The sequence below is a fragment of the Theropithecus gelada genome, chromosome 2, assembly GCF_003255815.1.
Source record: "Theropithecus gelada isolate Dixy chromosome 2, Tgel_1.0, whole genome shotgun sequence".
NCBI lineage: Eukaryota > Metazoa > Chordata > Mammalia > Primates > Cercopithecidae > Theropithecus > Theropithecus gelada.
Genome location: NC_037669.1, coordinates 142,501,380 through 142,515,710, shown reverse-complemented (window position 1 = coordinate 142,515,710; position 14,331 = coordinate 142,501,380). Strand labels below are relative to the sequence as shown.

Here is a 14,331-nt window from a genome sequence, read left to right as displayed (position 1 = left end):
CCGGGTTCACGCCATTCTCCGGCCTCAGCCTCCCGAGTAGCTGGGACTACAGGCGCCCGCCACCTCGCCCGGCTAGTTTTTTGTATTTCTTAATAGAGACGGGGTTTCACCCTGTTAGCCAGGATGGTCTCGATCTCCTGACCTCGTGATCCGCCCGTCTCGGCCTCCCAAAGTGCTGGGATTACAGGCTTGAGCCACCGCGCCCGGCCACTACTGACATATTTTTAAAAGAAGAAAACCCAAGACTACAAACAATGACCAACTTGAAGGTCCTTTCAGTCTTTAGATTATCCATTAAAAGGTACCAGGATTATCCAAAGCAATAGTTGATTTGAAGTCTAGGAGAGAAACTGTACAAGACAAGCCTGAAACATCTTGTAATAGGAGAAAGCAAAAAAGTTATCAAAAATAGTGGAGTCATGTCAAGAAGACTAGATTCCAACTTGAAGAGATTTTCGAGTGAATAACAAATCTAAACCTGAGATTTCAGGATTAATTTAATTCCGTAACATAAAATATTTTGACTAGTAACTTCTTCCAAATAATTCTAGGTAACCTGGGCTTTCAAAAGAACCCAAGATACTGATCCAAGGCTGAATTTAATGTCCCCAAGTAATTTGCAAACAATACGTCAATCCCTTTGGGTGAGCTGGTCCCCAAACATAAAATAGGTATTTGCAGGCTAAAGTACCAGTTTAAGATCACCTCTGTAGTACAGATAATTATAGATTATGACACATATACATATTATACATATGATAATTGAAAACAGTACTTATTTATTCAATTATAGTCTGTTTATATTTGTTTTTCCTCTACACTGACAGACAGGGACTGTACTGACAGGGACTGAGTGTATTTGGTGTGTAATTAAGCCATGACTTTTTTGTTGAAAGACTTAAAGCCACTATCCTCCAATTTTTAGACAACATATCTAAATTAAATACCTATACAAATATCTATACTATTCTTTAACAGTTCTAAAAAAGAGATTACATAACATCTCTAACAAACATCTAGTAAGACATTTTTCTCAGGAAGAAGTTGAATGACAGTACTACAGGACAAAGAACAGTAGCCCACAAAGTTCTTGATATGGACTTTTTTTTTCACTGGGGATGAGATTCTGTCCTCCTCCCCGTAAACACAACAACAATAAAAGCAACTTTAAAATGAAATGTCTTATTTCAATGCAAATTAGAAAAAAAATCAAAAAACCTTTACTTTGAAGGGCCATACCTCAAAGGCACTGAAAAGGGTATTCTGGCAAAAAACATCAAGTAGGAAACAGGATACATAAGTTATATTTCATGTAGCTACAGTTCCTGAAAGAATTCAGTTCTCTGTTTAGCCTCAGAGCAAACAATATGTGGGCAGGACAGGAAAAGAATGCTTTGAAGTAGTTGTAAATGGACCGGCCCTAACATCCTCCGGCATCAGTCTCAGATGGTGGTACATTCAGTTACTAATGCTATTAACAAGGACATCAATTGTGTTGGCAATTTATTAAGTCTGGGGAAATGTTCCTACTAGACACTAAGCTATGATGATTAATTTGATTCCCATAAGTGACTGCACAATAATTAGGTGGTAATTGTCCATCACTACCAGTCTCCATGAGACAAGTCAGTTACTTAAACATGAAAGGCGCCGTATGTAGTTACTAGTTTCCTAGACATTTAGCTAGTCTTATCTGATCTGCCTTTCTCTATGAGCAGAAGAATCCACTCCAGTTAAAATTCTATGCAATGGTTTCAACAAATAAGCTGAGGAACTCAATGAGCTCTGAGTAGTAGCTTTTTTAGCCCTTAAATGCATTTCTCCATAAGAAGCAACATTCATTCGGTATACCCTCAACCTTAAACTGTACTAGTCCTACCAATAGTGTAGTGATTCAAACTCATTTCACTGGGTAAATGAGCTCTCGAGTTTAATTTTAGAAAATTCAATTTCTTAATTTTAACTTGCAAAAATGTCTTCATAATGGACACACTCAAAGCAAATTAATAAAGTCAAAAAAAGAACTATTAAAGCCTATTGCACCCCAAAAGTCAGGGGGCATTCGCACACAAGAGACAGGTAAAGATCTACAAGATAAATTACCGCTGAGCCACATACATGACCATCCCCATATCTCCACCAGGTTATTGTGAAAGGATCTAAATATAAAGGCTTATCCAGTCATTTCCCCCACGAACCCCACAAGACTTGCTGCTTATGAAGTCCCCCAGAGAATGAACTGTTTTGTTATTTGCTGTATCCACAACACCTGGCACATGTTAGGGGTACAAGAAATATCTGATAAATAATTTAAGAAGCCACTTAACTGCCCTTGCCACCCATTCTTTCTATTCAGCACCAAATGCCTATTATATGCCAGGTATTGTGCTGGGCACACAGTAATGAACAAGACACAATACTTGCCCTCCTGGAGCCTACAGTCTGGCTTATACCACATCCTGTGTTCATGCCTATTCAAGCACTTATCACACTTGATTATAATTGCTGATTTCTAATGAAATTTTATTTTTTGGTCTCCCTCTTACTGAAAGACTGTGAGGACTTAAAGGCAAGCACTGCTATGTCCACAAGGCCTAGCACACACTAGACATTCAATAAATGGTTTGATAACTGAATAGATGTATAGAAGCAAGAATGGATTAATGGGACATAAGAGATTATCTTTTTAATTGTTTATCTGCACATACCTTAAGATGCTCATGACAATGGGATATTCTCTCTATGCTGGCCACTCTATCCCAAGTGTAAAATTTGAAGATACAGTAAGACAGGTACATCTTTCTTCTGTCCAAATCCTAAGGCTTTTGTCTTAACTCTTACTCCCCTGATGATCCCGCTATTCTTAAATGTTGCTCTTACTTTCAGTGACATTGTGTTGTGCTAGTGGTTGTTTTTCCTAAAACCACGCTTAATTACTGGCTTTTATTTCTATTAGCCATGAGCAACCAATGAGATTCAGTTCAGATGTCAGAGAAATCATTCTCATATGTGATTTCAACTAATCCGGCATCCAAGATTTAGGCCCATATCCTCAACTACTGTAGAGACTGCAACTTAAACAAGCTGTCATCACCTTAAATTCACTCTATCTTGAACTGATTAAGGCCATGTGGGAGTGTGGCTCTAGTGCCGCCTGAACTTCTAATTTTTTCAAAAGTTGCTAAAAATTATAATTCTGGTGTGAAATTTCCTAATTTTTTTTTTCAAACCATAGAAGGGAAGTGGTCAGACTGTGGATACCTTTTTAAGAAACTGACTTGCAGATGGACTAGATGAAGGGCAAGGAGAAGAGTCAAGAAAAAGTCCAAGTATTTTTGGCCTGTGTGATTCAAAGAATGGACGTATCATCTGAGATGGGAGAGGCTGTGGAAGGAGCAGTTTCAGCAGGGAGGGGGTGTATTAGTCCTTTCTTACACTGCTATGAAGAAATAACCGAGACTGGGTAATTTATGAAGAAAAGAAGGCCGGGCGCGGTGGCTCATACCTGTACTCCCAGCACTTTGAGAGGCCAAGGCGGGCAGATCACAAGGTCAGGTGATTGAGACCATCCCGGCTAACAGGGTGAAACCCTGTCTCTACTAAAAATACAAAAAAAATTAGCCAGGTGTGGTGGCACGTGCCTGTGATCCCAGCTACTGGGGCGGCTGAGGCAGGAGAATGGTGTGAACCCGGGAGGTGGAACTTGCAGAGAGCTGAGATCGCACCACTGCACTCCAGCCTGGGTGACAGAGTGAGACTCCGTCTCAAAACATAAAAAAAAGAAAGAAAAGAAGTTTAATTGACACACAGTTCCACATGGCTGGGGAGGCCTCAGGAAACTTTCTTTTTTTTTTTTTTTTTTGAGACGCAGTCTCGCTCTGTCACCCAGGCTGGAGTGCAGTGGCCGGATCTCAGCTCACTGCAAGCTCCGCCTCCCGGGTTCACGCCATTCTCCGGCCTCAGCCTCCCAAGTAGCTGGGACTACAGGCGCCCGCCACCTCGCCCGGCTAGTTTTTTGTATTTTTTAGTAGAGACGGGGTTTCACTGGGTTCGCCAGGATGGTCTCGATCTCCTGACCTTGTGATCCGCCCGTCTCGGCCTCCCAAAGTGCTGGGATTACAGGCTTGAGCCACGGCACCCGGCCTAGGAAACTTTCAATCATGACAGAATGCACATCTTCACAGGGCGGTAGGAGAGAGAATGAATGCCAGATGAAGGAGGAAGCCCCTTATAAAACTAGTAGATCTTGTGATAACTCACTATCTATCACAAGAACAGCATGGGGAAAACTGCTCCCGTGACTCAATTATCTCCACCTAGTCCCACCCTTGACATATAGGGATTATTACAATTCAAGATGAGATTTGGGTGGGGACACAGAACCAAACCATATCAGTGGGTAAGAAAGGTGGGATTCAGTTTGGAACACACTGCATTTGAATGCTTATCAAATTACCAAAGTGGAGATGAAAATAGGCTTCAACTGTATGACTCTCAAGTTTAGAGGATAGTTCTAGACTAAAGATATACATTTGGGAATCCCAAGAATATGGGGATTATTTAAGACTTCAAATTGGATGAAACCAGCTTGAGAATGTAAGTGGAAAAGGTATGAAGACTCAGAACTGACCTTTGGGGCATCCCAATGTTTAAAGGGCAATGAGATAGAATCAGCAAAGGAGATTGAGAAAGAGGAGCCTGTGAAGTTGGATGAGAATCAGAGGAAGTTATTTCCCAGAAGGCAACTAAAGAAAGTATTTCAAGTAGGAAGGTGTGACTAACTGTGACAAATGCGTTAATAAACAGAATGGCATAAAAACTAAAAAGCGATGACCTTGAGTAAGTTATGAGAGTAGAGTGAAGATTATGAAGTCTGATTAGGAAAAGTTTAAGAGATAACAGGAAGAGAGAGTATACAAACAGAGAGACAACTCTTTCAAGAAGTCTTAGTGTAGGCCGGGCGTGGTGGCTCACGCCTGTAATCCCAGCACTTGGGGAGGCCGAGGCAGGTGGATCACTTCAGGTCAGGAGTTTGAGACCAGCCTGGCCAACATGGTGAAACCCCGTCTCTTCTAAAAATACAAAAATTAGCCAGGCGTGGTGGCACACACCTGGAATCCCACTGTAATCCCAACTACTTGGGAGGCTGAGGCAGGAGAATCACTTGAACCCAGGAGGCAGAGGTTGCAGTGAGCGGAGATCACACCACTGCACTCCAGCCTGAGCAACAGAGTGAGACTGTCTGGGGAAAAAAAAAAAGTCTTAGTATAAAGAGGAGCAAAATAATGGAGCAGCAGCAGGAGGAGTACATGGAGTCAAGACTGGGTTTCTGACTGTGTGCAGAAGGGAGAGGCAAACCAAGTATGACACAGGTAAAAGAGGGAATAATTGCTAGAACTATGTCCTCATGGGGGGAAATGCAGATGGACTGAGGTATACAAGGGAAAAGGCTGCCTGTAGATAAGAGCATGGGCACTTCATCAAGAGGAACAGGAGAGAAGACAAGTGGAGCAAATGGGTCCTGATACAGGCTGAAAGATGCGGTGACAGGTGCGTGTGGGAGTTCTTTCTGTTTGCTTCTCTTTATTAGTCAAGTTGGAAGCAAGGTCAACAGCTAAGCATGTGGAGCATGGAGGAGATGTTGAGGCTTTGAAGAAAGAGATATAGGACATGCATGGTCCCTGCTATCCCAGTGTTTACAGTTTAGTCAAACAAAAAATAAAAAAACAAAAAACCAGGTACATATAAGTGAGATGACTTGCCAAAAGAGGAAGCACAGGTGTCATGAAAAGAAAACACAAATGCCACCAAAATTTAACTGTGTCTAGTGGCAGGGGGCATTTCTCCCAAAGGGAGACATCATTTGGAGCACAAACCCTTTCTATAAAGAACCAGATAATATTTTAGGCTTTGCAGACCATACAGTTTCTGGCACAACTACTCAACTCTGCCCTTGTACTTTGAAAGCAGCCATCCTTTCTATAAACCCTTTCTATAAAGAACCAGATAATATTTTAGGCTTTGCAGACCATACAGTTTCTGGCACATCTACTTAACTCTGCCCTTGTACTTTGAAAGCGGCCATAAATAATACATAACAAAGGAGCATGACTGTATCCCAAAAAAACTTTATTTACAGAAATAGGTAGCAAGCCAGATTTGGCCCACAGGCCATAGTTTGTTGAGCCCTGATTTAAGCTAAGACTTACAAGGATAAGAAAGTCAAGTCAAGAAGAAGTAGCAAAGCAGAAAAAGCATTTCATATAGAGTAAACATAATGTGTAAAGGCCTGATGCTCCTCATATTTTGAATTCCCACCTTCACTCTCTGCCCAGGGGTGCTAGATTAACTTTCCTACATGATTGTTTTTTAAGGTTACCGTCTCTCTCTTTTTTTTTTGAGATGAAGTCTCCCTTTGTTGCCCAGGCTGGAGGGCAACGGCACAATCTCAGCTCATTGCAACCTCCACCTCCTGGGTTCAAGCAATTCTCCTGCCTCAGCCTCCCAAGTAGCTGGGACTACAGGCATGTTGCACCCCGCCCAGTTAATTTTTGTATTTTTAGTAGAGATAGGGTTTCACCATGTTGGCCAGGCTGGTCTCGAACTCCTGACCTCAGGCGATCTGCCTGCCCTGGCCTCTCAAAGTGCTGGGATTACAGGCGTGAGCCACTGCGCATGGCCTTAATGTTACTCTCTTATCCAAATATCTACAAGGGCTTCCTATCGTCTGCTATGTCAGATCTAAACCCCTCTAACCAACTTTCTATAACCTATTTGGACATTACCTCCATTTGAATCAGAAGAAGCCACTACAACAGGGGTTTCCAAACTATTGCACATTAGAGTTACCTGGGTGAAAATAAGCTTTAAAAAATCCTGATGCTCAGGCCGAACTCTATACCAATAAATCAGAATCTCTGGGTATTACACACAAACATCAGAATTTCTGTAAAGCTCCCCAGGTTATTCCAATATGAAGTCAAATTTGAAAACAAGTGCACTGTAATACATATTTATCTGTCATTTCCATATCCATGTGGGTCTTTACAACATATTCTGCCTTCTCTACTAAGAATATTTACCCTAATTTTCTCTATTCATTCATCCTTCTGAAATTTCACTTCCTTTTGCTGGAAGCCTTCTTGGATCATGCCAGCACATACACACAATTACACGTGTTGTTGTTGTCGGGTTTTTTTTTTTTTTTTTTTTGAAACAGTTGTCATCTTCATTTATATAATTATATTCTTCTTTCCCCATCAAGAACCTTATTTTATAAGCTCCTTTAATTACTAGTTATTTTCAGAACACCTAATATCCCTAACCAAGGTGATACCATCTTTTCCAGTTGAAAGTATTTTACACTTCTTTTGTGTCTCAAAGCATTTAGCACACCTCTAATCAGCAAATAGATGGCATTCAATACACATCTACTAATTTATCGCTCTCTGCTTAATAAAGGACTATAAGCAATGGTCTGAATACACCCTTTTGTTTATGTGACTTTAAAATCAACTGAAAGATGAATCTCACGAAAATAATATTGTGAGAGAAGCCAGGTACAGAAGAATATTTACTGAAACATTCCATATATACAAAGTTAAAAGGCAGGTAAATGTAATTTGTGTTAGAAGTCAGGATGCTGGTTACCTTTGGAAAGGAGGGAAGGGGCAGTAATTAGTTAGGAGGCAAGGAGGATGCTTCTGGGGTATAAGTCACAGTTAAATGCGCCATGTGATAATTCATTGAGTGGTACAGTGACCTGTGCACTTTTCTACATCTGTTAAATTTAAACAGAAAAGTTTTTAAACATCTAGGCACCAATCTAAAAAATCTACATAACCATCTCCTTTTCTAAAATAACCGATTTCTTGCAAACTTTGCAAATTAAACTGATTTGAACACACTGAAAATAAAAGAAATGAACTATTTGTGAAATGGCCTAAAAATGAACATTAAAAAACAAAGTTTCAAACCGGATCTTAGTTAAGGTGGTAAAGAATCCAATAAACAGGACACAAACCTAAAATAATTCTTATATTCTACATCAAGTTAATTTTAAAAATACTATACCTGTACATCTAGTCGCCATTCAAGGTTATGATAACTGGGAAGACTTGGTGCCAATTCACTTAGAATAGTTCTGATCTCTTTTCTGTTGTCCAGATAAAGCTGAAGCAACAATTTGTTTAATTCTTCAGAGAATCCCAGAACAAAAACAGAGTCTTGGAAATCCAGTTCAGAAATCTAAGTGAATTGAGTTTAAAGAACATCAAAATTTATCTTTGTCTAGCTAAAATACTTGAAATACACAAAAGAATATGATATACTCTAATTTATTCTGTCTAGTAAAAGAAACAGCATTCCTTAAAGATAACCACTGCTCACCATTCCAAAATCCAAGTTACTGATACATAAAAGTACTTTATTAAAGTATAAAATGGAAAGAATTGTTAAGATGCCCAGTTTCCCTTCCTATTCTTCATCAAGCCAGACACTGCTGATATGCAAACAAAATATTAATACAGTCTCCCTCCTCTTAGGATACATAAATGGTTTAACAACATGCAAAATTAGAGGTACTTCTATACTAGCTATTTATACCAGCAAGAGGTATTTGTATCAGTAGATATTATATGATTTTTATTTTTTAGGTATGTCTTCAAAAAATCGATTATAAACCATTAACAACATGATTAAAATCCACAGGTACCTGCCAAGACTATGATGTAGAGTACACCAGACTTTTCTTAAGAATCCAGGCAATACAAAACAGTCCAGAGAAACCCTTACCATGAGCTTTGAGCTCTCAGTGAGGAGATACGTTAATCCTTCCACACCATGCTGGACAGTGTCACTACTCACATTCAGTTTTCCTGAGAAAGAAAAGTGAAAACAAGCAAATAAATTACTACTGTGGTATTTATCTTGTTCATATTTGTCTTTAAAAATAAACACTATTTATTACTACATGTTTTCAAACACTGCACGAAAAATAGTAAGTTGGCCAGAGGCTCATGTTCCTTCTCATTCCACTCCCAGCCAAATGCCATTGGTATTTCCCACCATGTAACCTTCTTAACAAAACGCAGTACTGTGGAGACTAGTATAAGGTGCGTAGCCCTTCTCTTGAAAGCGCAGCTCCTTCAAGTCTGGCGGAAGAGGAACTCGACAGGGATTGACTTAATCCCAAAGGCTGCCTCTTACCCAGGGGAAAACAACACTTTTTTAGCAGAAGCGGATTTCTGAACAACTAATAATGATAACCAAATACTTGCATATTTACAGTTGACCCAGCTATTCCACAGACTTTGGTATATTTATACAAAATACTTTTCAGTATTTCTGAAAGTAAGGTGGTATTATGTATGTACATTTTACCATAAGAAAACTGATTTAATAGAAGCTTTAACAATCTCACAGCTCCTTCAGAGACGGGCAGGATTTGCACCCTGACTGAGGAGCTCTGCTGGTTTTATTCTACTACAATCGGAACAAGATCCTAGGAGTCACAATAATCCCTTTCTCTCCCGGGAGACAGGGAATGGATCGCAACCGCCCTGGCAGCCTGCGGAGCCGTCCCCTTCCCCTTCTTACTGGCAGCGCCTTCGTAGATTTTTGGGTTTGTGCCGCGCCTCAGGAATTCCACAGCAATCCGCCCAAACTCGGCGACCACTGCAATGAAAGTCAGAAGGCTGTTGAGTGCCGGGCGCTGCCTTTGACCTCCTCCCCAGCCCACAGAACACCGCCCCCACACCCTCTGACCCGCGCTGTCCACTTGAGGCAGGAAGGCCAGGTGCTCCTTATGCTCCTCGGACAACTCCAGCAGCATCTTCACTGTCCTACGATTTCACCCCGCAGCGCGGACCCCGCCTTCCCCTCTTCCGGCGCCGGTGTCCAGGCGCCTAGAGGCTCCGGCGTCGCAGCGTCCGGAGCTTTGGGTTCCGGCCTACGAACTAACGCCCTACACTCGGACGCCCCCTGCGGCGCAGGCTAAGGTCAGAACGTTCTGCCTTTTGTAAATCATCCCGCAAAGGTGTAGTGAGTGCCGGCTGGGTGCAAGGTGCTAGGCTCTGTGGGAGATGAAAAAGTGTTTCCAATCCGACACGCCCCCTCGTGGAGCATACATGAATATCAATAGCTCACATTTGTTAAGCACTAACCGTGTCAGGAAGTGTTCTTACATTTATTAAATACATTTGGAGTTCACAAGAACCCTGTGAGATAGGTTCCATTATAATTTCCCCGAGAGATAAGGAAACTGAGAGATAAGTCCAGCAACTGACACTTTTATAAAGCTAATAGTTTCCACAGAGCTTCTGTATATGTTATCTTAAATGTATCTCAGTTAATATCCTCAACAGCCTTGGCTTTGTTTTTACAGATAAAGAGACAAAGTTCCAGAGATTATATGACAAAGCCTGTGACAGAGCTAGAAGGAAAGGGTTAGATCCCTCACTTACCTGCTCCAAAGCCCATCCTTCCACCTACCAGGCTGAAAGCTTGTGACAAGGTTTATGAGTGATTATAAATTAGGATAAAGATAATGATGACAATGACCGCTGCTTACAGGATTCAGAGCAATGTCTTTTTCTCTCTCTATCTCTCTCTTTTTTTTTTTTGGATAGAGCCTCACTCCCAGGCTGGAGTGCAGTGGCGGGATGTCAGCTCACTGCAACCTCCAACTCCCGGGTTCACTCGATTCTCTTGCCTCAGCCTCCTGAGTAGCTGGGATTACAGGTGCCCACCACCATGCCTGGCTAATTTTTGTATTTTTAGTAGAGATGGGATTTCACCATGTTGGCCAGGCTGGTCTTGAACTCCTGACCTCAAGTCATCCAGCCGACTCGGCTTCCCAAAATGCTGGGATTACAGGCGTGAGCCACCACACGTGGCCCAGAGCAATGTTTTTAAAAAAGTGTTTAGGGCCTGTGATAATTTAGTTCCTTTTCCAACTCTCTCTTCTCACCTACTGTGGTTCAAAGATAAGAGACTATAAAGTTGCTAATTGATAGGAATATGATTCTTCAAATCCCAACCCCTTTAAAATGGAGGGCGTGGAGGAGGAGAGGGGAAGGGGAGGAGACTCTTCATATGTCTTTTCTGAGGCTTGAGACAACTCTTTCTATATTCTGAGTCTCCCAGGCAGACTAAAAATTGGAAGAGGTTTTCAATTAACTTCTCTGTGTCTACTTTGTCCTTCACATCTGACTGAAATTGTTTCTTCCACTGTGGCACAGAAAGACAGGTCCTTGAACTTATTAATTAGGTCTTGAAGTAGCATTTGCAGAGAGAACATAATTTTTACTTAGACTGTGGATTGCAGATCAGCAAAAATTGCATCATTTCCTGAAGTTGCCTTTATTCATACATTATTGAGAAAACATCCATTATTAAAGAATAATTTTCAGAACAGGTAAAATCGTGACTCTTCTACAAGTGTACAATGAACACATGTCACAAAATGTATTGAACTAGTTAATTAATGAGAGAATTAGTGAGAGTACAGTAAAAACCCGTTTCAACTGATTCAAAAGAGGTATTCAAGAACTGTACATATTTAGGGAATAGGAATGCTGAAATGAATTTGCAAATAGTTACAGTAGTATGCCAATATGAAATGGCCTTTCTTCTCTGTAATCTCAGGGAATGAAGTGAGGACAGGTGAGGTGAAGGTGAGACTAGGGAGTGGCACAATGGGCTGTCTAAAGTCCGTGGTCAAGGAACCAAGTTAGGCCAGGTGTGGTGGTTCATGCCTGTAAACCCAGCACTTTGGAAGGTCAAGGCAGGAGGATCACTTGAGGGCAGAAGTTCAAGTCTAGCCTGACCAACATGGTGAAACCCCATCTCTACTAAAAATACAAAAATTAGCCAAGCATGGTGGCATGTACCTGTGGTCCCAGCTACTTGGTAGCCCAAGGCATGAGAATTGCTTGAACCCAGGAAGCAGAGGTTGCAGTGAGCCAAAATTGGAGTCACTGCACTCCAGCCTGGGTGACAGAGTGAGACACTGTCAAAAAAAAAAGAAACCAAGTTTTATCCAAGAAAAACCAGCCTGGGAGTTAAAACACCCCAGGATAATTTATAGAGTGACTTCTGTTGCCATAGGTGATATAGTTTTTTAGAAAAAATTACCTGAGTGAAAACTCAAAACTCTAGATTCCATATCTGGCTCTGACACTACCTGTATGACTTCCAGTAAGTTGTTTTTATGTTATAAGCATAGTCTCTTCATCTGTAAAATTGGTATTTTAATACTGCCCTTCTGTGCCATGCAGGACTGTTATGATACTCAGCTGAACTAATAAAATTGATTTTGATGATCAAATGAAACAATAAATTAGAATTAAGCAAACAGCAGCATTTACATTTTATAGGGGCAGATTTTATGCTCCTATAAATTCACAAACAATCATCTTAAAAGCCATTCATTTAATTCAACAAACATTTACTGAGCAATTCCTTAAAGGTTCAAAGATATGCTACGCTTTGGCAATTTGTAGATGAATAAAACAATGTCCTTGCCCTCTAGGAGGTGTCAGAAAAGTGAGGGAGACAGATAATGAAGTAATTCCAATACAGTGTGATGAATAGCAATACTTGAAAAATGAACAAAATGACAAGGAAGCACAGAGAATACATGTTAACTCTAATTTGAAAGAATCAGGCTGAGAATAAATGTCCCAGCGTATCATGTGTATGTTAATACTAATGCTCTACAATTAGATTTACATTATAAATATATACAGTCTTAATGTCACTTCATGCAATCTTACTTCCAGGGCGAATGTGAACAAAGAATAAATACTCAGTATTTTTTTCACTTGATGCTGGTAGGGAACAAAGCTTCATGTCAATTATCCCCTCATATTCTCTCTGCATCTTTATATCCCCCTCCAGCTCATGTGTCTTTCTTTTCTCTTACATTTTCTCATCTTTTTCTCCTTCTTCAGTATTCTAGCCCAGAATCCCTGCACAGGGTATTTCCTTAGCTGTGTTTCAATGACACATAAAATATTATCACCCCCTGCAAGGAATTACAGCTCAATTCACTACACTGTCAAGAGGACATTAACGTGGTGACAAGCCTCACTCACACCATCCACCTTCTCATGACTCTAAAGCTGGCACCAAATGCATGAATTAGCTCCTGAGATTTTAAAAAAATATTTAATTCATTAAAAAATTGTATTATAAATGCAAACAGAAAAGGGTACAGATTTTTAAAATACTCATTATTGAATTTTCTCAAATTAAACACACCTATTACTCCAGAACAAGAAATAGAATGTTACAACACCCCAGAATTTCTGCTATGCCTCCTGCCGGTCACTATCATCTCTTGTTTTCTCTATAGTGAACTAATACCTATACACATGCTGCCTTACAACATCCCTGTAGAATCATCTATGTGTGAGTGTGTGTGTGTGAGTGTGTGCACATGCATGTGTGTGTGTGTTTGTGTTAACCTTTGTGCCCCAACCTTGCAATATCTAACTGGGAACTCAAAGGCATTTTTTTAGAATGAGCCTTAGATTTTAGGTGCCTCCGACTGTTGTACCAAAATCTATCTTATAATCATCTTAGTAAATTGCCTCAAAAATATAAAATATTTAGAAAAAAACTTTAACGGAAGATTTATAAGACCTATATACTAAAAATTACAAAACTTTGCTGAGAGGAATTAAGAAATAATTGGAGATACATACCACCAATACAGAAATATGTCATGGATAATAAGATTTAATATTATTAAAAGGTCAGTTGTACCCAATCAGAATAATTCCAACAGGCTTTTTTTTTTTTTTTTTTTTTTTCCCGCAGTTGCAAGATTTAATAGAGTGAAACAGAGCTCCCATACAAAGGGAGGGAACCCAAAGAGGGTAGCCATTGCTGGCTCAAATGCCTGGGTTTATATCCAGATCATTGTCCATCCCGCTGTGCTCTCAGGCAATAGATGATTGGCTATTTCTTTACCTCCTGTTTTTGCCTAATTAGTATTTTAGTGAGCACTCTTTACTATCTGTTTGGTTGGGTGTGAGCTAAGTTGTAAGCCCCGTGTTTAAAGATGGAAGCTGTCACCTTCCCAGCTAGGCTTAGGGATTCTTAGTCAGCCTGGGAAATCCAGCTAGTCCTGTCTCTCTCAGTCTCCATTCTCAACAGGAAAACCCAAGTGCTGTTGGGGAGGTTGGCTGATGACCGTTCTAACTGCTTCCTGCTGAATTGGGGTGTATAGGGGTTGTGCAGTTGAGATTTCCTCAGGAGGGGTGCCTTCGATGTCATTAACATCGGAGCATGGGCTAGCAGGCTGGTCCAGGGGTCCACGGTAGA

The 14,331-nt window shown here is 40.6% G+C and overlaps 1 protein-coding gene across 2 annotated transcripts in view; it reads right to left on the bottom strand.

The window, feature by feature from the left end:
- Window positions 1-9,887, bottom strand: part of COMMD2 (COMM domain containing 2) — a 15,229-nt gene extending 5,342 nt beyond the window's left edge. The window contains exons 1-4 of one of the 2 annotated variants that reach the window (XM_025377403.1): window positions 9,766-9,887; window positions 9,598-9,675; window positions 8,794-8,876; window positions 8,074-8,247 (exon numbers count right to left, since the gene is read on the bottom strand). In XM_025377403.1, the coding sequence (XP_025233188.1) occupies window positions 8,074-8,247; window positions 8,794-8,876; window positions 9,598-9,675; window positions 9,766-9,832 (402 nt within the window). In that variant the 5' untranslated portion in view covers window positions 9,833-9,887. Of the gene's footprint in view, window positions 1-8,073; window positions 8,248-8,793; window positions 8,877-9,597 lie in introns of both variants that reach the window. The other variant, XM_025377402.1, reaches the window with a different exon arrangement.
- Window positions 9,888-14,331: the final 4,444 nt, after the last annotated feature.